We start from the raw sequence: 22,956 nt of genomic DNA on the forward strand, positions 1-22,956 counted from the left end.
TAGCCAAATTGAGAATCTCATTAAAAAATAAAAATGGCCACCGGTTACTTAGTGTGTTTGGCTCTGGTAGGCAAGGGGTTAGGTTGATTCAGAAGAATCGTGTTATTTTGCATGGTGTAGGCGTTTTGCATGCCATAGTCTTGGGCAGAATCGTACAGTCCAATTCACCCCTAAAAGAAATGTGAAATTAAAGATTGCAGATTCAAGATGCCGGATAAAATGACGTCATTAAAATAATCAATTTGTGTCATCTTGTAAAGCAAGCTCAGGGCATTGTACTCTCCCCTTCCCACCCGCCTTGAATGCTTCGATACCAAGAGGCCGAAGATAGTCCTACTCTGCCTTATATATCACGAAGGGTAATGTTGCAAGATCTTATAACTATCACCGCATGACCGGAAGCCCGAACAGATTCATGACAAAAGGTGCATAAAACAATTTATTTGCTAAATAAATTTCCTTTGTACCGAGGTTGCCTTTTACCGAGTTAGGATTTCGAATTGGATTTCGAGTTAGATTTCGAGTTGGATTTCGAGTTGGACGAGTAGGACGAGTTAGGATCACTTTCTGGGGAGCTTGGAAACCAGGCGATTTGGTAGCCAACCCCTCCTCACAATGTGCAAAATTTTCATAGAAATCCACTAAAATTTTTTGCATGTGCAGTGCAACACCGCTGGCAAAGTACGTGTGTAAAACCACTGAAAACTTATTGGAAACCCCGCCAAAAAAAACGCGCCAAAAAAATCCCGCCAAAAATCCTAACTCGAGAATCCAACTCGAAAATCCAACTCGAAAATCAAACTTTAAGCTATCAGTTAAACATATTTCCACGCGCCCGTAAGGAGGCCACAGATATCTTATTGTTACTTATTTTCGCGGTAAATTAATTTTTGTACCACGGTGTTTGCTTGTATGTCTGATAATAAATTTAAAGAACTGTTTTACTAAGATGTAGCAAGTATAGGAAAAATAATAAAAAGGCCAAACTTTCGGATAATTTTTCATAATTAATTTATGAATGTAATTTGCCCATACATCAGTGGTAGAATTAGTTTCCTACACAGACGCTCTAGGACATAGTAAATAATTTATTTCCGTTTATTGGCATTTTTAGAAATAATAAATCAAATTTAGTTCAAAAGTAGTTTACAACGGTAATGTGGTGTCGACAACGATGATTCAGCGACTGAAACTGGTAAGCGAAATTTGGAGTTTTTTTTTACAAAGATATAGAGACTATCATTACAACCGAAATGTTTATAGTTTATAAAACTTCTGTCGTGTTATTACCTTATTGTTACTTATTTTTGCGAGACTTAATTTTCGCGATTTTCGCGTTTTTAAAAAAATCGCGAAATTAAAGACCCACGAAAATTAATTTTAAAAGTTTTCTATTATATTTTTTATGTTAATTACGCATTTTTGGCCAAATCGCGAAAATTAAGTCCCGCGAAATATGCCCCTTCCATTTTCGCGAAATTAATTTACCGCGAAAATAAGTAACAATAAGGTATCTGTGGCCTCCTTACGGGCGCGTGGAAATCTGTTTAACTGATAGCTTAAAGTTTAATTTTACCCGTATATTGCAAAGCACACGTTTTAGGAATTTCCAAAAAATAAGAATAGTCGACGAAGATTCCATATGCATTACTAGAGTAGAACAAGATAAAACAACATTTACTGAAATACAAGCAAAAAATATTTCCGCGAACAAAGATAAGCCGTAACATGCAGCCATGGAATTTCTCTTTCAGTCAAAAAATACAGTCTGGAGAATTAGTACGTTTTCCATATTTGGTATCTACTTCTGCGCAAAGATCATCAGTGCAACCGTGGATTATAACAAAGAAGAAAGATCGCAAAGAGGAATGGCACTGTTTAATCACACGTACAAGACTGTTTACACTGAAGATTATGGCAGCTGCCTTATGGCGTGCATGGGTGACCCTCAGTGCACGAGTTTGAACTACCGTTGGCAAAGTTCACAGTGTGATCTGAACAACAAAACCAAATATTCGGCAGAGGCAAAGTTGTTCAGACGAGATCTATCCGCCACGTACATGGGGATGATGAGAGAGCCAGGTAGTTTGCATAAAGGACATTTGTATGATTCACTTTTGACTTTGTTTTTCGGTTATATGTTATGTTATAGTTTTACAATTATTATCATCATTTTATTTTTCGGCATAGTAGCATGTACTGCTAAGGTCCTAACCAACCCAATCAACCCGAATTTTAAATTAAGTGACTTACTTACGCATAAAGTCCTTGACTGGTATTAGGTTTCCTTTGTTTCTCTTATTTAAGCACTCTCGGTTCGTTTTCGTTGTTTACTTTTCATGGACACTAATGCTTTATTATAGCCAGCCAGTGGGTTTTAAAATTTAAATCTTCATTGTTTTGCCAACAACGAAATGCGCCAGGGTGGTAGAAATTAATCTTGTGATGTTTAAAACTGATGGACGGGGACAATTCTGTGGAAACTCTTTGAAAAATGCCTTTCCCTGGGGCACTTGCTGGCTGCGGGAAGGCTGGAATCTATTATTGCGAGCGAACATCTTTCATCGAAAAATGTAAAATCCAACGTAGAAGCTATAAAATCTTTCTGCTGTAAGCATTATGTTTAAACTTAACTACAATGTTAATAACTACCAATCTTTTTCTTTTAGAAATAAACAGAACCTTGTATCGTTCATGCAGACATGTTCATCCCGCAAACGGTGACGGAGAATATCTAGTTGATCCAACATTATCAGGGAACGCATTCACAGTTTACTGTGACATGACCACTGACGGAGGTAGACTCAAAGAACAGAAATTTGATACTTTCATTGATCGTTGATGAAAAGTTAGTCAGTTAATTATATAATGGTAATAATTTTTAATTTTCCATCAATAACGAAGTTTTTTTCTTTCTCGGTTGCGAAAGATCCTCTTTGGCGGCATTCTTTTTTTCTTTTTCTTTTTACCCCGTTTTTTCTTCTTTTTTTTTTTTGTGCGCGCTGATATAGACTTTGCTTTTCCCACCTCGGTTATAGGTAAAATGAAATGACATGAAATATAACGTCTTTATAAAAAATAAACACAACAACAACAACAACAAACTTGAAACAATTTCTCTGGCACTATAAACTTTTGCGTTATTAGTTCTACAACAAATAAGTCTATAATTCAGTTCGTTTCAATTATAGGTGGCTGGACTGCCATTCAAAAGATCTCGTTTGTAGAATCAAACCTTTATTATCCAGACAGTAATATCTTCCGGACCTCCAGCAACGAGGATCTTTCTAACTACGACGACCACCGACAAAGGGTAAACTCTGATTTACTGTTACAGTTACGAAATGACATGGGCTTCAAACAGATCCGATTTTACTGCTACAAGAGAAAAGTGGGAAACGTGTTTCACATCATGACTAATTTCAACCCCTTGGGGGAGGCAGTGGTGAGGTTCCTTACAGATGACAATCACGTATCAACTCGGCCCCAAGCCTGTGGCTCGTTTACGGTTCTCCCGGACGACAACTCTACAATGTCCGAAGATTGCAACAAACTAGGTTGGAATGGTACCCATGCAGATGGCAAATGGCTTCGCACCAATGTCATTAGTTCAGGGCGTATCCTGCAGGCAATAAATCGAATTGACGGACCTTTGCCTGAGAATAAACATTATTTCCAGTCGTATCCTCGCAGACGCGACTGCGGTGACGTGAACAGTGAAGAGTCTACACTTTCTGCTGGAGATAGTTGGGCTATATTCGTCCGCTGAGTTAACAACTGAATACAGTGCTAATTTAAAGACAATATAAAGTGCTTTTTCGGTATTGTAAATTTACTATCTCTTCTACGGCAGCAAGGAAGATTTGCACAGTACAGCTGTAATCATTCAAACAGTCAATAGCTTTGCACCAGGGCGCACCGATTCATTGTAGTTACTAAATTTCGGCTGGCCACACACAGTATATTGCAGTAGCAGTAGCAGTAGCAGTAGCAGTAGCAGTAGCAGTAGCAGTAGCAGTAGCAGTAGCAGTAGCAGTAGCAGTAGCAGTAGCAGTAGCAGTAGCAGTAGCAGTAGCAGTAGCAGTAGCAGTAGCAGAAGCAGAAGCAGAAGCAGAAGCAGTAGAGGTAGCAGTAGCAGTAGCAGTAGCAGTAGCAGTAGCAGTAGCAGTAGCAGTAGCAGTAGCAGTAGCAGAAGCAGAAGCAGAAGCAGAAGCAGAAGCAGTAGCAGTAGCAGTACATCTACATCTATGAAGGGAGGTCTTGTAAAGGGAGGCATACTCCCATCACTACAAGACATTAAAAAATTAATGGGGTGAGGGCATAGTAGCAGTAGCTGAGTGTGTCTGTGTGTGTGTGTGTGTGGGGGGGGGGGGAGGGTGGGTTGGGGGTGTTTGCGTATTTCGCCACTGTTGTCTGTAGCCTGTGGTTTATTCCGTGACAGTTCCTCAAAATTTTTTAACGAAAAGACATGCAACATACCTAAATGATCTTGCGTCGGAAAATGATAGGCAGCAATATAATATAAGGTATTTTTGAGTATGCATGAAGTACTCCATATTCTCTCACAGTAGGCAGGTTATTTTAAGAAAATGACAAATTGCCTTTCATTTGTTCTTTGGAACCCTTGCAGAATTGGGATTTTCTCATTTTTCTTTTTTCCACACAAAATTGTAGTGAATATACTTCTAAATTTATTACTGATGACAAAAGGGTTGTGATTACTTTTTTTTTTTACTATCATCGTTTAATTACATTTTTAATGTCTCATGATCAAAAGGGAACGAGGAATGGCAGATATATTTACATATTTACATTTTAATCACTCTTATTGTAGTAAATGACTATGTATTTTGTCTGATCGTTAATTACTGTGATTGATGTGATTGCGAGTAACTGTTTTCATTCTGATTATGCAGAATCCTGGGGCTAAACATATTCGGTATTGTAAATTATGTATTTGTGATAGGTTTTTTGTGATTTTTTATAAGCGTCTCAGGACAGATCATGTTTACGGTAATTTATACCAAGTAGGTCAGATAATTATTAATGCTGTAATACCCGTTTCGACTAGCCTTTGAACCTTGTAGGTAGCAGCTTTCTTTGTAAGAATAATGAGAAAATAAAAATATCACTGTAAAATGCAAACGTCTCCGGATTAACACTGTTCATTATAATAATGTTTGTAAGTGTGATTAAGCTTTTGTAACTGATATTTTCTACGATAACTTTTGGGAAAGGAGGTAAGTAAGCTAATTATTATTGTGATCCGCATGTTTATTTATTTTTATTTATTTTTTTTTGTGGACTAATCATGTTCATTATGAAAACTCATGTGACTGTGGTCATTACCGTATTTACTCGAATAAGCGCCGCCCCCGAATAAGCGCCGCCCTCAAATAAGCGCCGCATTCGGGACAAAAAAGTTAATAAGCGCCGCCCCCGAATAAGCGCCGCAGTCCCGATGCAGTGCTTATTCGAGGAATTCCGTTAAATTTAAAACGGCACTATAAAGTAACTCTAAAACAAACTTGGACATTTCTTTCTATCAAAAGCGATGTTTTGCAGTTCAAAGTGATTGTTTTACAGCTCGACCTTTAGTTTTTCTATCCAACATTCTTAAAGTACGTAGATCTGTAAATGTTTTGAAGGCTGCGAACTTTGCCAGGACAGCTAGTGCCAATTTTCTCCTTAACAAGAGACGAATACTGACAATGAAAAGACGTCCAAATTTTAAATAAGCGCCGCCCTCAAATAAGCGCCGCCCTCGAATAAGCGCCGCACTTGAGGCGCGAAAAGTTTAATAAGCGCCGCGGCGCTTATTCGAGTAAATACGGTATTGAAAATTTTCAAGCGTCTGAAATGTGCCTTTCTCGAACCTCCCGAGGTCATTTTGGGCCCTAAGAGCTTTATATTGTCTGCAGAATATGTTTACCATGCTAACCGACTCAGTTTAATGCTTCGCCTTGATAAAACGTTAAGGTCTGGCGGACATGAAATGCAACCGTTAACAAAAAAAAGCCCTAGGCCCAAAATGACATCAGGACGTTTGAGCTGAGAGTCGTACGCCCCAGAAATGTATATTTTTTTAATTACGATAATTTATGAGACTATGGGTAAGTCATTCTTGTTATTGTTCAGCTTCTCGGGACTAATCTTGTTCATTATCATAAACACTTGTTTGGATTTCACTGCGCTCGATCGTCCAAGTGTTGATTTTTCATTTGTTATTGACACACTTCTTGTAGTTTCCCATCTTTGCTTTTTTGCTTCCAGTGCAGCCCTGATTTCTTTACTTCTGACCACGTGGAATAAAAAGATGAAAAATCCCTACAGGGAAATAAATACACCTTATTATAATAGACAGTATTATTCCACTATCGCGCCATTTTACCACATTAGGGCAAAGAAACGCACAAAATATGTCACGTTATTACACAGTAGAACAGGGGAAAAATACGGACGAGCAAACTTAAGGAAAACGGACCCAAACTAAGTGGAAAATTAGTGGAATAATAAATCCCTTATTCGATGGTTTAACATATAATACGAGTGGACATTTTGCTCATTGCTCGTATTTTTCCTCGCCACTACGGGGCTCGGAAAACTAGGCAACTCGCAAAATATCCGCGCGTATGTTTAACCATCGAATAAGGTGATTGTGTATGTATTAACCAGCGGTGAAAACTCAAAAGGTAAATTCGAGGAGACAAACCTATTTCCTGCGGTGCTTTCACAAAGGAGAAAAAGGTTAGGGTGTGTGCAGAGTACCAAAACGGGAGGGGGTGGGAATAGGGGTAACCAGGGAGCTTAAAGTTCCCACAACAGGAAAAATTCAACATTAAAAAATTGCCGTTTGTTCTTTTCGTACCTGGAGAGAATTAAATATAGTGAATAAATATTGAAAAACCAGTCCTGCGTCCGTGACGGTGAGGACACCAAAAATCCATGTCAGACCCAACAATGGAAATAGAAGTACGCACGCCTTCAGACTTTGCCTAGAAAATATAAACAAATTAAGGAATACTAAACAAAACAACAATAGAGCGGTTTTCATTTGAGTGCCGTAAGTTATTCGCATTTGAATGTTTTGGTTTTGCATGACTTTGCAAAGTGATTGGCTTAAACCTTTATGCCCCCAAGAGTGACCAACATCGAATTTCTCCTCACAGAATCAATATTCATCAAGAGACAAGGTGACGAGAATTAAAAAAAAGTGATCACCAAAGAAATTGTCTTGATCTTTAAACAAATTCTCCGAGCTGATACTATAAGAAACTGTATAGAGATCAGTGGAGAGAATTTGTTAATGCGCTACTTTCTCAGCCAATCATAATAGTGACTCGCTCGCACACGTTTTCCCGCGTGTCCTGCCGGATACATGTATTGATTGGAACACTGAATTGTTTGTGTTCTTTGATTGGTCAGAGTGATTATTTTAGATTTCGTTTTACGACGCTCAATTGAAAATCGTTCTTACAGCCACAAAAGCATGACTGTCTGCTTCTCTGTAAATTTCAATACAAAAAATAATAGTAATTAAAAATAACGGATAGTATGTATGTATTGTTGATGTTTCTTGATGTACAAATTTTGCATAGTAAATGGTTTGAATTAAATATTGAAAGAATTTTATTAACCAGTTCAACTTTTTTCAGCAGGATCAAAAGGAAGATTTCCGATGCGAAAACATCATATTGTAAAAAAGATCTGTTGCAAGGTAGTTCAGTGTGCAGTCTCGCGGAATACTCTTGCTTAGTCCTTCTTTGTCAATTAGCCCCACGGGTTCGCAAAAAATGCAGCACGACCCGTGATCGTATTTCGCGATACTTGGCGATACAACGTACAACGTTAAATCTAAATACAGCCAGCGTGACATGTGTGAGTGAATCAGCGGCAGCATTACTTTGTAGACCACAACGCCTGCCAACCCGAAAAAAATGAAGTTTTACCTGAACGAGTGAGTCTCCGAACTTCCAGACAGATCTTTGAGCCTCATTATTTCCACTGTGATGCGTATAAGAATGGCCAAGTTAAACTTAAAAAAATAAATAATAAATAATGCGTTACATTGAATTACTGTAGATTGAGGTGACGCTGACAATTGAAAAAATAATGTTATTATATGCCATTGTGAGAGTTTTCAGGGTTTTTTTCATTATTAAAAGGCCGCAAATTAAAGTTGTGACTCATTTAAATTCAAGAGATTTTGTACAAAAAAAGCTACCCTTGCCCTGCCTAGCCTTCATCTCTATGGTAATTGATCATGGTGGCAATAATTAACCTTGGACGTACAAGGGGGGGGGGGGGGGGGGGTGAGGGGTGGATACCACCGCTCCCTTCCCCCGTAAGGGTTTTTCGAAATTTTGAAAAGAGGATTTTCTCTACAATGCTATAACTTTTAGTAGCTGTTCATTCATCCCTTGCGGAAATTACAAGCAGGTCTTGCCAAAAATCGTCATTTTTAACATTTTTCTTTATTTTTTCCAGTTTTTTGAAACAAAATTGTACGATTTGATTACTTTTGCATTCCATAAGCATTCTGGCTTGATTTTGTATCAATTTTTGTGTTTTTTTTTTCTGACTTTCTAAGAAATTGGTGAAATCCAAGATGGCGGATCCAAGATGGCGGCATAATGACGTCACAGCCAACAAAAATTATGTCCTCTTGTAGAGTACGCTACGGGCTTTTTATTTGTAGAAAAAATATTTCGCTGCGCCATAATAGGTCGAAAACTCTGGGGAGAGACTCCATCCACCCTCTCCTTTGTACGATGGTGGGGGTATGAGTTGCTTGTACGAGGGTTAATGTTTCTTCTGGAGGCCAACAATTAATAGTGACCATATTGGCACTGGGGCTATACTAAGGATTACTAGCTTTGAGTTCTACTTTACTTTTTCTGACATTTTCAAATTTGTCTTTTTTTAATAATGGCAATTTTCTACCTACCAAACATGCGACTAGTACTGATCCAACAAAAGCCCATATAAAACCAGAGGAAAATGAGAACCAGCAACTATAAAATAAGAAGATATTACACCATAATAAGCTTATTCTTATTCCTAGCGAGGACAGCATAGAAAAATGAACGTTTTTTGGTTCTTCGTATAAAAATGCGCTTATCTTTATCCTTGCACTTACACCCAGTGAAAATAAGTGTGCATTTTCTCTACTTTGTGAGTGAGTGAAATGAAAATGTTATTACAATTAATTATCTTATCATCAGCATTATCATCGCAATCATCATCATCCCCACCACCACCACCATCATCATCATCATCATCATCATCATCATCATCATCATCATCATCATCATCATCATCATCATTTATTAGCCACTTTATAATTGACAATTTACAGCAGTAACTATGGTAGGTAGGGCGAGGAGAATATGTTAAAAAAATATGTTAGTAATTTAGTTGTGGATGTGCGCCTAAGTCAATTCAGACAGAGTAGAAAAGCTAGTCGAGTCAGTGATCGATATCGTTATCAACTTTTTGGGTGCATCTTGGTCTTGCAGATACAATTATTAATTGGTTATTTGAACTAATATAAACTGGATATTTTTTACTACATTTTGAATTAATTGCTGTTTGCAGCACTAAAAAAAATCCCGGCCAACTTTCGCTCTCAATAACTGTTCACCATCACGAATGACGTCATTTAATACTAATAAAGATACAACTTATCACGTGACTATTGATACTCACACGTCATCACGCATGCTGTTGTTCATATCTCCTTTGAGCAAAATATTTGTACAAACAGCGCTTGTCACCAAAAGTGTTGGGACGCCTGCCAAGAAAGGAGACACAGTACAGCAGTTTGTTAGTTTCTCTATGTGGCGTACGGATAAAGAAACTCAAATATATCCCAAGCCAAAGGTCTATGTAGATGCTTTTTAATTTTTACAGACACAATACTGCAGTACATTACAATTGTATCTTTAGATCGTTAGCACTTTATGGCCGCCTTAGAATTCGATTCCACGCTTTTTTAAACGTAACATCAGTCATGTTCAATCAGTAAACTCACTGCCAAATACTTTGTAATTTCACTATTTCATAAGGTAACAGATATTAAATTGGACACTTTTTGCAAAACAATAACCTCCTAAACTTGACTTCATACCTACTGTAAAATTGACTGCACTTGCGGAGACCAAAATCCAATCTAAGTGATACACTGATGGTAACTACTAACGCTTCGAACTTCACTTGTTACGAGCAAGCTACACACAGTAAAGGGGTGAATGGGGGTACCTCGATAACTCTAAACACTTAATGTTTTGGCTAACATGAAACAGTAAAATGTTAGGCATTTTAACACTAACAGTAAAACATTCACTATAACAGTAAATCTTATCCAGAAAGAAACAAAAACGTTCCAAAAAAGGCCAATACTAATTTGTTTAGTATTTGAACAAGTTCAGGCACGGCGGAGCCGGTGGGGCTGGGGAAAATTGCTCCGCCGTCCCTGAAGTTTTCAGCCATTTTTTGATGTTTACCGATTAGTTCGGAAGATTCCGAGGACTATACTGAATTTTTCCCGAAGACTGCCGAAGATTTCCAAAGACAACCAAAGATGTCAGAAGACTACCGAAGATTTCAAAGGAGAAATCCGAACATTTTTTTCTAAGTTCATGAGTAATTTTATCCGATTTTTGAAGAGCAGATAATAATTTACGATGCTAACATTTTTCACTAAAAACCCTCCAAACACCTATTTTCTCCAGAAACAGTAAACATTAAAAGAAAATTGGCCAATGTAAAAGCAAACCTTAAAAATTATGGGCAAATAACACTAAACACTAAACCTCATTCATACCCTTACAGTAGCTTATTTCTTTAAAATTTGGTTTCTGTTTTAAAATTATTACCCCATGCAAATCCATAGAAATACTTTGTGCTTGTGGCGACGTTGAAGACTTTGACAACCTTTAAGTACAACATCACGCCTTCCATAACCATCCATCCGAAAGCAACGAGGTAAAAGTAGTTTATTGTTATGGCAACGGCAATGCACAGAGCCTAAAATATAATCAACATGACTATTAAAAATATAAAATAAGAAAGGACCCAACACTTATTTTAACTCTGTAAGCCAAATGAAATAAGTCCATTCTAATTATATTTATAGTAAAATATAAGAATTATCATCGAAACCGAAAAAGACAAGGATTGTCACGACCTTTTTAGCTGTCCGTGTCAAATACTTTTAGCGACAACAGATGTGCTCAGCCAAATTGTAAATTGTCTGAAGATGCAAAATAACAAACGAGCAAGCAAATAGTTAACGATAGTAACAATTATTTTTAGTTTCTATATATTCCTGGCAATCGAGGATCCTATTGTTTAAAGAATATTTTTTTAGTTATTTTGCCATTTTTATATCGATGACTTATAGTAGACGTCATATAAATGTATGAAGTAGGAAAAAATGCTGAGTGATGACTCGCCTTTACTGCAGTAGCGTTGATACCGGCCATAAAAACCAACTGGGCGATAACCAGAGAGATAACCAGATTCAATCGAATTTGAGACTGCGTGGATTTCAAATTCCTTGGAAATAAACAAATAAATAAATAAACAAATAAGATTGTAGTATGATATATCAAGCCGCTAAATGGTTCGAGACGTTTACAATTTGAGTTAAACTGTAAGCCCTGCGTTCTTCTACTTGCAAATGGTAACTTTGAGGAAAAAAGTTACGTTATCATTACTAAAGCACCACACACTTACATAAGAACCAAGTAGAATAGAATAGTAAGTATCTCGCCAATTAGAGACAGAGCAAACCCAATGTAGGTTATCATCTCCAGGGCAAACTTGTCATCTTCTGAAATCTAGAACAAAAAGAGTATTGAAAAATAAAGGCTGATAAAAAAATGTAGACTTCTGAAAAATCGTTGAAGCGTTTTTTTAGTTGCCCTCCTACTTAATGAGATATGTTGAAGAACCTGTTATATGCAAGGCTCTGATTGTTTTGTTAGCACTGAAAAGAACATTAAGGGGGCAATACGCCTGTATTTGAAAGAAAGGGTTTAAGGAAGGGATTGAGGGAAGAAAAAAAATTGAAACATCCCCATGCAGACAGTTGACCCCCACTCAAGAGCACACCAGGTTGTCAGGGGCCTGTCTGGTGTCCGTCAACCAATTTTTAACTTCAAATTCTTATTTTAAAAACACAATAAATTTCCAATATTTCTTATTTCTCTAAATTTTACTAATGCTTTGCAAGAAAAATACTTTCTCCCAACATCCCCCAAAATCACCCAAAAATTTACAAAACACTGTTAAACATAGATTCATGAGATAATGAAAGCGTTTTTGGATTCCTTGAAACGCGAACGAGATATTTGTGTAGAAATCGTGTTTAGCTGGAAAAAATCCACCTCCGGGTATATTTCCCCCTTAATATGAGAAAAACCTGACAAATCAAAAAGGACCTGTTGCTACTGCCGAATATTTCCCGTATATTTACAAAAGCCGCGTTAAAAAGTAAAGTCTGTCTCCGAGCCATGAGGCCCATACAGCCGGAGCTTATCCCGGTTTCCGTAGCATTAAGCGACTAGGAATATTGTTACTCCCCCCTGGATGGGATGCTAGTCCATCGCAGGGTTACCCCCCAGCAGTAAATTCGCCGGTACTCATTTATACACCTGGGTGGAGAGAGGCACTGTGAGAGTAAAGTGTCTTGCCCAAGAACACAACGCAGCGCCCCGGCCAGGCCTCGAACCCGGGCCGTTCGACTCGGAGTCGAGCGCGCTAACCATTAGGCCACCGCGCCTCCCATCAAAAGCCGCGTTACCGATTATTATCCATAGTCCCCTGATTGGTAGATTATATTTCCAACACCCATCATCTTTCTTCAGTATCAATGGAGTCCAATATATTCACGTGAAAAATCCACGTTGAGGACATAGCTCTAAAAAGATCCGAGAAGTGTTTGTGATTGGCTGTTACATTGTCGTTTTTCAAGTTTAGCAGGTATAGAATCCCCAGTCCGTGAAGAGAGATGAGTGTTTACACCCAAATATTCCTACCTTTGTTTCTCCGACTTCCATTAAAACAGCAAAATTTGTTAGATGATTACACATGCAAGTAGTGCGTTCTTCTGTTTCCTGGACCAATCTACAGCCCTCTTTTGACCAGGCCCCGTCAAACTTTGTTCTAGTAACAAAAAAGGTTAAGAGATCAAAACTGCAACTATTTGGTTCGGAAAGAGTGAATATCGTAAAACGAATGAGCCAAGGCTGGAAACAAGTATGTCGATAAAGCTAGTACTCTCCCAGTTAATACAGTGTCTCAGAGACGGTCGAGGAAAATAGGGACGTGTTCCCAGGTTAAGTATTCTAAAAGAAAAGTCAAGTTAAAGTGAGAAGACTAATTTTTGGCTAAAATGTGAGATAGCGAATTAAGGGGCTACAAACAAACTGATTCACCTAAGAGAGAAGTCCCAAAACACACAGCTTGACTCCATGACTGTCGTTTCACTCTGTGGAAAGACCAATTAAACAAATATTTAAGCCAGGTATGCATGCTCTTATTTTAATTAAGGATGTTGTTATGTTTATTTTTTGCCTGCTGTTGTGACAACTGTTTTGTCTGGCTTTTAAAAACTTCAAGCTATATATTTTTTTTCCGCGTGTAATTGTTTACCTTTCAATGCGGACTAAATGTCATACATCGGGCATTTTTGGACGCAAGATTGTAGCGGCCTGAAGTATTATTTGCTGGTCTTCGAAGAATCTAAACGTAAATGTTATTGTCCTTGAACTTCTTTTGTTACCTTTGTATTTGCAAGCTTGATGATAACGTCCTCTTTGAAGGTGCCTTGGACCTTCGGCGTTATCGAGCATGATATAATCCGAGATCCCACTCTTGTGTTCTTTCTAAAAAAGGAAAAAGTGCAATTTTCAGCTGTAAGCAAGTCTTATAAACAGAGTTGGATTATGGATCAGCGTCCTCTGGCTACTTTTCCTTCCGATTTTTCATTGTTCGTGTTTCTTCGCCTTTCCCCAAGCCCGCCACTGAAGGAGCCAATATCAACCTTCAATGAACTGTTGCACTAACATGAAGAATATTGATACAGAGAGGAAAATTAATAAAGAATGAGTGCTGGCTGCCTGGAATAACCATAGGGGCTAGTGGAGCCAGGCAGCCAGTTGACATTAGCATTAAATGACAATAACGAAGGAGAGAGGAGAAGAGCTCTCTTCTCCTCTGCGGAAAACCAAAAAGGATAGAAACCAAAGACCATTACAGAGAGGTGGGCGTTAAAGCGATGGGACTGTTAGATTTGAGATACAGCTAAACGGAAAATATTGACTTCGTAAGTTAATGGCGGCTCCAAAACTAGCAAATAAATACTCTTTACAGTCCTTGATCTAAACTCTTGATTCTTCTTACTGACCGTGACTACACATTGCTGACACTACAATCATTTTATGTTTGTTCTGCTACTTTTTGTTGCTACCTACCACCGAGAACAAAACACAATGACCACAGTTAGGGTCACAGCAGTCATCCCGTTGTGGTGTCCAACCGACCGGCCATTTTGTACGCCAAAATGTACAGTACAGCTGCCTAAAGTCAGATACACACGAAGGGTTTCGCTCCTGCGTTAAACCTCAGGAAGCTCCAAGTGCACGCTGCTGGAGCAAAGCTCCTCGGTGTGTACCAACGATTTATCCTCGGAAGCAGAATTTCTATTCCCGCAAAATGCTCCATGATATACTACAATAAGTAGCAAGCTCTCGGGATGTCCCGCATAGTTAGACGCATCATACGAAACTTATTAAGCTACAGCTGTACGCTTGTAACACGAGTTTGCGATGAATACGATACTCGGGTTTTGCCATGCTCCCAAACTGAATGAAACTGAAGATTTCTAAGAGCCGGTTCATATTGTCACCCGCAAAAAATGTTTCGGCGTGTAGTTGGGCAATTTTCGAAAATAACAGAATTTTGTTGAAAAAGTACTTACCCGCTATTTACCTCATTCGTCTTTTTAGACATTAACTCGGCGGCGTTTTTGTACAACATACAGACAACATAACGCTCTAAAACAAAGAAAAAAATAAAAGAAATTAGTCACTTACAACAACACAATTGCATCTTCGTACATGTAACAGCTACAACAAAACAATTGCCACCAAAATAAAAGTAAAACTTGACACCAGACAATTTTCAGAACTTGAGTTAATTCAAACTCATTGTAAAGTTCTCGTATAGCCCCACTGTGTGTTTTGGTATCAGTCTATAGAAGAAAGGGATCCTTTTATTTTTTTCTTTCAAATATAAAACAATATTTTTTGTAAAAAAATCTTTTCGTCCAATCAAAACTAGCATTGTGCGATTCAAGTGTTTAAAAAAGGCAATTGAATGTGATTAAACTGATCGATTATTTCACATTACCTTGATCAGCGAAAAGACTAGCAGGAAGTCTAATGGCCTCCATATCGGATTGAATGAAGCTTTCGTTGAAGAAACTTGCAGCAGATGGGAAGACGACATCACTTTTATGATTAGACGAAATTTTCTTTACTGTCACAGCTTAAAAACGCAACACAGACAAATAATAATTTTAATCTCGAGAAAGGGAAAATCTATAGTGGTATTACAAGCAAGAGTCGGTCAACATGTTCAAGAAGGAAATAAAGAGAAAGAAAAACTATAACAAAAATATTGAAAAAAAAAAAGAAAACAACAACAACATAAAGTGCATTAAGGAGGCTCGATGTAGTTTTTCTAGCCTAAGGGTAGTTGTTTTGAAAATTAAAATTATCTAGGAAGCCAATGTTTGATTTTTGCCAAAATACACCATAATACACCGTTTTATTTTGTTCTCAAAGAAGCTTGATTTTCTCGAAATCTAGACTGACAATTGGTATTCATTTTTTTATATGTTTAAGTTTGGTAGATTGACTAACTGTTGACGAAATTTTAGAAAAATCTGTAAGAGCGTTTTCAAGTAAATCAAGAATGAAATTTTCAGAAAAACACCGTTTTAATATAAAATAGTCGCTTTAAAATTGTTTCGTATTATTTGAGCACAGTTACTTTCACTGAAATATAAATACTTACACCATCAAAGACCATTAACTAAAAGCGAAAGACTTTTTGCTTTAATTTGTTAAAATATATCGACTGCCGATTGAAGGAAATTATAAGAAAATACCAAAAACTTCATTCTTGATTTACTCTAAAACGCTCTTACAGATTTTCCTAACATTTTGTGTACAGGTAGTCAATCTACTATACTTAAACATATCAAAAAATGAATACCAAGAGTCAGTCTAGATTTCGAGAAAATCAAGCTTGTTTGAGAACAAAAGAAAACGTCAATGGTTGCTATGGTAACCTTTGTGGCAAAGTGACGGGTAAAAAATTAAAATTTGGTCATATTGGATCATTATGGTGTATTTTGGCAAAAATCGAACATTGACTTCCTAGATAATTTTAATTTTTAAAACAACCACCCTTCGGCTAAAAAAACTACATCGAGCCTCCTTAAAACACTTTGTAACGTTACTTTGTATTTTGTTCAAAAATCTCGCATGCTATTAATTATTTTACATTTGTTTACTAAAGAAGAATAATAAATAAATACATTAAAATGGCGGTTCTGTTAGCACTGTGGTGCTAATTGGGGACACTGTTTATTGTTTAGACAAAATCTTTTCTTTAATTCCTTACCTATTTCTTGCTTCTCAATGGAAATCTCCGCTTCGGAGCCGTTCTGTGACGCCATGTGAAGTGTGGCGTATTGTATGACAAACTTCTCCAACTTATTGCAGCTTACTAGAATATTGGTATTTAAATCACTGTTCTGTATTTCACCCACATCCTTAAGTAGCTTCGAAGTTATGTTTACAGCATTCTGCGGGGAAAAAAAAAAAAAAAAAAGATGTACACCTGTCAAATTTGTGGACACAAGCTAAGAACCCGCTAACGATAGAAAAAGACAGAGTGGGCAAAAAAATGACATTGTTTGCCAGACATACAAACCTAACGTTTGCAGTCCAAAATTGAAAAAAAAAAGAGCGATACAAACAAAACAAAACAAAACAGGCAAACAAGACCTGTCCATCATTTTCTGATCTTCTGTCAGGATATCGAACTATACTAGGAACGCCGGAAAGACATTCGAAGCTGTTCCTTACACAAAACCAATAAGGTATGAAATCATCACAATTTATCTACTGCGGAAGTACTTTCTCTTTTGTTTTAACTTGACTTCATATCCTACCTCTAACGACGAAGGTTCGCTCGCGTTGAACTGATTGATTTTGTTAGCATGTTCATTTATCTTAAAGAAGAAAAACAAAAACAATTGTTTTATTAATAACATGTGGTTGGGAAGACAATTGGCAAACTTAAAAGCCTGTCGCAATAGTGAAGAAACAGTCCATTACAGTGCGGATCCAGAACTTCAGATAAGTGGGGAGCCCGATGAAATTGTTTTTTTTGATTGATTGGTTGATTGATTGATTGATTGATTGATTGATTGATTGATTGATTGATTGATTGATTGATACGTTGTAGTATTCATAATGTCACCGAATCTTTTACCCCGCGAGGAGGTAGGAATGTGACGAAAGGGGTGGGAAAACTTTTAGCCGGGGCTAATCTACCTGCCACAATAACTAATGACTTTGATAGAAATTGGATGATTATGCCAAATTCCTAATGTATTTCTTTTTCCGGAACCATACAAGGTAAAACAATATGGTACCTGCTAAAGTTATTAAAGAAAACTAACACAGTACAGAAGGTAAACTATAAGACATCAATGAGGGACCTTTTCTTACCAAATTTTCTATGGGTGGAGTATTGTGAACAATTGTGGAAGTCGCCGTCGGCAGGATATACCATGAAGAATGGGACGAGTTTGACGAAGAGGAATTTAATGCAGAGGTCTCTCGAGGGGAGAGTCTTTGTAATGATGGTGTCGGGGAAATCAACTTTGATGAAGTTGGTGAAAATGGTGATGGAACCGACGACGATGGCGATGCTACAGTTAGTGTTGTTGTTTTTGCTGCTTTGTTGTTCTGCTGCTGTTGTTGTTGTTCTTGATGTTGTTGTTGTTGTGTGCTGCTGCTGCTGTTGTTTCTTTTGTTGTTTTCGATGTCGTTGTTGTAGCTGCAGCCGCAGCTGCTGCTGTTGCTGTTGTCGTTGATGGTGATGAGGTAGTTGTTGTCGAAGATATTGCTTTAGATGACTCCCATTTTGTTGAAGCCTGCAACTGCACATGAGATGACATCGATGACGACGAACCTGTAGAAATAAACAATTTGTTTATTAAACAACAATAATATGACGAAATAACTATTTATACCTTTGTTGGTGGAAGGTAAAGCACAGGAAATAAATTAATTGATTCCCAGACCAAATCAAGATATTCTCGTAACAACCGAGAATCCTCAGACCGTTTCATATCTCTCGAAAAATGTGTTTTTTCCACAGCTTACTGCCTGGAACAATGTTGGGGGTAAACTGTGATGAACTAAATTGTCTAACTTAGGCAGAAAGTTGTGATAAAGTTTGCCTGGTTCTCATATGCCTGGCATACCTACGGCAAACATAGTCACCGAGAAGATTATATAGGAACAACAACTACCGCCATCACAAGCTATTCCAGGTCTTCGTCGCAGCCATTACTGTAAAGCTGACACGAGTTCAACTTCACAGGCATGTTTTCGGTTCTTCAGGGGACCCGTTGACAAAAAAAAAAGATTATTGTACGAACGTCATCGGCAGTGGGTGGCAGAAAATGGCGATGAATCGTAGAGCTAGTAGGTATTTTTATATTTTATTTTTTATTTTGGTGGTTAATTATAGGTAAAAAAATATATATATATAATAAGTCGATTTATCCCACAATTTTCTAGAGTTCAAAATGATGAAGAACATGCTAGGCAAAGTGTCAAAGGTGTATATCAACGGGGTACATCGCAGACTCAGCTGAGCTTTAATTGACACTTACGGAGTGTATGGAAGGCGCGGTGGCCTAATTTTTAGTGCGCTGAACTCCAGATCGAGCGGTCCGGGTTTGAGACCTGGCTGGGGTCACTGTGTTGTGTTCTTGGGCAAGACACTTCCACAGTGCCTCTCTTCGCCCAGGTGTATAAATGGGTAACTGCGAAACAATGGTTGGGGGGGGGGGGGGGGGTACCCTGCGATGGACTAGCATCCCAATCAGAGGGGAGTAGAAATATTCCTAGGCGCTTAATGCTACAGAAACCGGGATAATCTCCGGCAGTATGGACTGCATGGCTCGAGGAGAGAACCTGGGGCTATATACTACAGGAAGTGTGCTGTGTAAGCATAAATGACGCTGTTGCTTCAAAACTTACTTGTTGCAATTGCATCTGCATCATCAGTTTCTCCAACCTGACACATGTACTTCCTATGTGCCTCACATTCATCTGGCACCAAGTTATCATTATCAGTCATATACATACACCGCTTTGTATAACCTTGAGTTTCTTGTTCATTCCTGTTCACAATTGCTTCAAAATCTTGACTGGAAGTCACAGGAGTACCATCAGCCCAAACAAAGTTTCTTATGCTCGGATTGTATTTGACACCTACCCAGAAGTCAGTAGTGTGATGCTGTATAAAGGCCCCTTTTGCCGTTTTAAGTTCATCTAAGTTTTTAATTTTTGCGAGGAAGCCCCCCTTTTGTACACAATAGTTCTTAGCGTCGGACCAGCGATGGTTGCTGTCGTATTCTGTATAGGTAACTTCTCCGCTCCCTGTCCGAGTTACTAAAGAATGAAGATAACTGAGATTGCACAGTGATATTCATATGAATTTTTGGCTCCTCCTCGGTGTAAAAATCTGTGAAACTCACCAGGAAAACAATAGTTCCAAATCAAAGGAAATTAAATTTCACAGGTTTTTACACTGAGGGTAACCCTGAATTTTGCATTATAATTGATTAAAACAAAACATAAAGAACACCAGAAGAGAGAAGCTGTGCCAAACATTGGGTAAGATACCCGGAGTTGCAGGAGGCGTGACACCCGTATGAATGGGACGGGGATGCTCTTCGTCTTGCTTAGGAGTCTCCCCGGTACGTCCGAGGGATAAAAAGATTAGAGGGAGCCTGAAGAACTCTTTACATTTTAAAATGGATGAAAGTGAAAAATATAATAATATACAACCAATATTGGAAATATTTGTTGGAGATTTAACCTTCATCTCTTCAAGTTGGGAAAAATAACATAAATATGTTTAATTTGCAAAACACACGAAATTGAAATTGCAAAGTTTATTTGCAGTTCTCTGCTCTCTTTCCCTTCTGTCAATAATAATATACATAAGATATAGGATTATTCACAATTATGTATTTTTTTGTTTCTAGAAGAAATATGAAAAGACACCAAATTTGTTATGGATTTAACTAATTTTATAGGGCAGCTTCTGTCATAATTATAAACTGATTAACAAGTGGGTGGACGAATAATTAAAAGCTTATTTTAGGATTGGTTTCTATATAATTATATCGATCTAACGGCCGATCGACGGATAGATAGCATGGCTTGCTTGTTTGCCACTGCTTGGTAATGAAAATGATATATTACTGAATCTGTTCAAACAGAACCCAAATTATTTTACGACTACATGTTTTTTAAAAAGACCCAATTCTGCCTGTTGTGGCCATCTTATTAGCCTCAGTCGAAGTTATTTGAGTTTGTTCTTATTACGTAAAGAAATACAGAACAAACAATACATGCGCTTCTTGATATTATTTGATCGCTAAAATTAGGCCGAGGTACAAAGGCTTAGTACGCGGAAGCGAATATAGCTCCATCTTTGAGACAGAAGGCACCAAAAATACCATCTGCAGCCATCAAGACCCGTTTCAGAAGACTCATTCTTCCTTACGCCTTTGTCACGAAACCAAACTCTTCCACTCTTAGAATTTTTTCCCAAAAAAAAAAATAAAATTACTCCTTTGTTTTCGTGCTTAGTATTGGTTTTGTGTTCTCTGTTAACTCTGTGTAAAAATCTGTATCTCCTGTCGTTACGAGATGAGCTAAATAACTCCTTCTGTGGGTATGACTCCATTTTGACGGGAACACTTTATAAACTTTAATTAACTTCGCCGCTTAACAAATATACCATAACTGAAAATAGATAAAAATCGATTAAAAAGATTTTGCACCTTTTGAAATTGCAAACTAGGCAAAATATGCCATGACCTTGACTCACGTTGGCTGAACAGGCGGAAAAAGTATTTTGTCTAATTCCATAAATATTTCATTCCTTTTAAATGTAAAGTTACTGTGAATAATATAATCATGATTTACGGTTGAAATATTAATAGTACTTTGATTTGAGAGAAAGACGCGGTATTGAGTAGCAGAAATGTGAAAAAAGAATACCTCTTGACTTAAAAAAGAATATGCTATTAGACGTAATTAATCTTACTTAGTATTTAGGTAAAATAGCGTTCGAAAGTGATAACCTTTTTTTTCTTTTGCAATATTACTGTTTTTGCCAAACAGGAAAATGTATTTTAACTAACAAATGTTATTATTTACAGATTAAACGAGCTATTATTAATTTCTGCGAACACTGCATTAAAACCCACACCCCTATACAGGTTGATTATTTATTGGCAATCAGTCACGACAGTACGCCAGAAAAAAATGATGAAATATTGAAAGGTTTTGCCGTAAACTGTTTCTTGCGACACGGATTATTTGGAAAAAGTTTCTGACTTCTACCAGATGTTTGTCAATCACTTATTTCAAGTTGAGTGCCAGAGTTGCATACAGTCAAGCAACCCTTCAAAAATTGGAAATAAATACCAAAAACCTGTGACTGATCCGTGGAAGCTATAGCTTGATTCAATTCGTTTCCATTTGTGATTTTATTAGGGGGTTTCCCGTCATTAAACGAAGGCAAGATTAATTTCTGCTCGAAAAAAACTTTTAAACCTTTAACAACTAAGTCTACGCAGAAAGAGCTACGTACAAACACGAATGAGTTATATTTAAATGACTCATTAAATATCATCGATTTGAGCTAATTCAGTGCATAAATGAAAAGCCCTTTTCCGAGTAGCTGCATTGTGCCTATTATATAGGTGACAAAATACAATGCATCCAATCAGATTAACCTTAATCCGTTAAGTACGAAAATTATCAGCGAGTAATGGGTTTTGAGCTAATGGCTGTGAAAAATAGGAAATTAGGACAGCCATTCCTTTATGTAGTGAAATTGTCAGCGGGTAATAGGTTTTGAGCTTTTTGCTGTGAGCAATTTGTAAATTAGGACAACCATTTAAGTGGCAACATCTACTCAGAATTTAAACTTCATCTCAGCTAACAAACAAAGAGTGGTAAAACTATAGTGTACTTTCAAAACACTGCTCACTGTCTCCATTTTGAAGATTGGTAAACAAACTTGTAGAATGGTCCATGCACTCTTTACCACTCAACCTATTTCCGAATAATTAAGTGCTTCCTAACCAATTTCTTGACACAGTGCAATACAATTATCTAACTGCATTTTTTTACAACCCAAGGATGGACAGAGTATCATAGATTACATTTAGTGGCAAATAAAGATTTGCTCACGTTTGCAAAAAGATTATGATTTTGATATAGAAATTGTGTAGAGGGATCAAATGAAAGGTTTGTGAAACCGGCACTTACCAGTAAGAAGCGACGTAGTTGCGACGATTATCTGAATGAACTTAATTCCGTTTTCTCCAAGGAACGCCATGTGGATTGAAGCAGGTATCCGTGGATGTGTATCTTGCAGCTCTTGCTTCAGTGCAGAATGAGACTGTTGTCTCTAGCAGGACATCTCATGGCGATAATGTTATGTCTGAAAAAAATATCAGGTTATTTATGGTTAGCTGTCAATCATTAGAAACAGGCTAATGCCACGCTTCGTCATTTATTTTTTACGGCAGGACCGTGACAGTGTGACAAA

At 37.5% G+C, this 22,956-nt stretch overlaps 2 protein-coding genes across 4 annotated transcripts; one reads left to right on the top strand and one right to left on the bottom strand.

The window, feature by feature from the left end:
- The first annotated feature begins 1,109 nt into the window (after nucleotides 1-1,109).
- Nucleotides 1,110-4,322, top strand: LOC144666390 (uncharacterized). 3 transcript variants are annotated; one of them, XM_078527820.1, is made up of 5 exons: nucleotides 1,110-1,195; nucleotides 1,755-2,082; nucleotides 2,670-2,798; nucleotides 3,192-3,810; nucleotides 3,971-4,322. In XM_078527820.1, the coding sequence occupies exons 1-4, from the start codon at nucleotides 1,175-1,177 to the stop codon at nucleotides 3,767-3,769; spliced, it is 1,056 nt and encodes a 351-aa protein (XP_078383946.1). In that variant the 5' UTR covers nucleotides 1,110-1,174; the 3' UTR covers nucleotides 3,770-3,810; nucleotides 3,971-4,322. The 3 variants fall into 3 exon arrangements, with proteins under 3 accessions (XP_078383946.1, XP_078383945.1, XP_078383947.1); XM_078527819.1 differs by having other exon boundaries at nucleotides 3,192-4,322; XM_078527821.1 differs by having other exon boundaries at nucleotides 1,142-1,195; nucleotides 1,768-2,082; nucleotides 3,192-4,322.
- Nucleotides 4,323-4,712: 390 nt separating this feature from the next.
- Nucleotides 4,713-22,743, bottom strand: LOC144665014 (uncharacterized). The gene is made up of 19 exons (XM_078526200.1): nucleotides 22,674-22,743; nucleotides 19,359-19,772; nucleotides 18,264-18,279; nucleotides 17,814-18,213; nucleotides 17,252-17,311; nucleotides 16,699-16,882; nucleotides 15,418-15,555; nucleotides 14,987-15,062; nucleotides 13,790-13,892; nucleotides 13,443-13,495; nucleotides 13,044-13,170; nucleotides 11,740-11,843; nucleotides 11,457-11,559; nucleotides 10,878-11,028; nucleotides 9,709-9,793; nucleotides 8,948-9,014; nucleotides 7,950-8,035; nucleotides 6,869-6,995; nucleotides 4,713-6,327 (listed from the first exon to the last, which is right to left on the bottom strand). Exons 1-19 carry the CDS (start codon nucleotides 22,741-22,743, stop codon nucleotides 6,100-6,102), a joined length of 2,592 nt encoding a protein of 863 aa, XP_078382326.1. The 3' UTR covers nucleotides 4,713-6,099.
- Between the last annotated feature and the right edge of the window lie 213 nt (nucleotides 22,744-22,956).

This window comes from Oculina patagonica, chromosome 9 (genome assembly GCF_052425735.1).
Source record: "Oculina patagonica isolate OP01 chromosome 9, crgOcupat, whole genome shotgun sequence".
Classification (NCBI taxonomy): domain Eukaryota; kingdom Metazoa; phylum Cnidaria; class Anthozoa; order Scleractinia; family Oculinidae; genus Oculina; species Oculina patagonica.

Coding starts and splice junctions, on each gene's coding strand:
- LOC144665014 (XM_078526200.1), bottom strand. CDS start 22,743: ATGGCGTTCCTTGGAGAAAACGGAATTAAGTTCATTCAGATAATCGTC. Junction 16,883..17,251: donor GCGAACCTTCGTCGTTAGAG/GTAGGATATGAA, acceptor TTTTCCCCGCAG/AATGCTGTAAACATAACTTC. Junction 11,029..11,456: donor TCAACGCTACTGCAGTAAAG/GCGAGTCATCAC, acceptor ATTATATTTTAG/GCTCTGTGCATTGCCGTTGC.
- LOC144666390 (XM_078527819.1), top strand. CDS start 1,175: ATGATTCAGCGACTGAAACTG. Junction 1,196..1,754: donor TGATTCAGCGACTGAAACTG/GTAAGCGAAATT, acceptor TTTCTCTTTCAG/TCAAAAAATACAGTCTGGAG. Junction 2,083..2,669: donor GGGGATGATGAGAGAGCCAG/GTAGTTTGCATA, acceptor TTTTTCTTTTAG/AAATAAACAGAACCTTGTAT.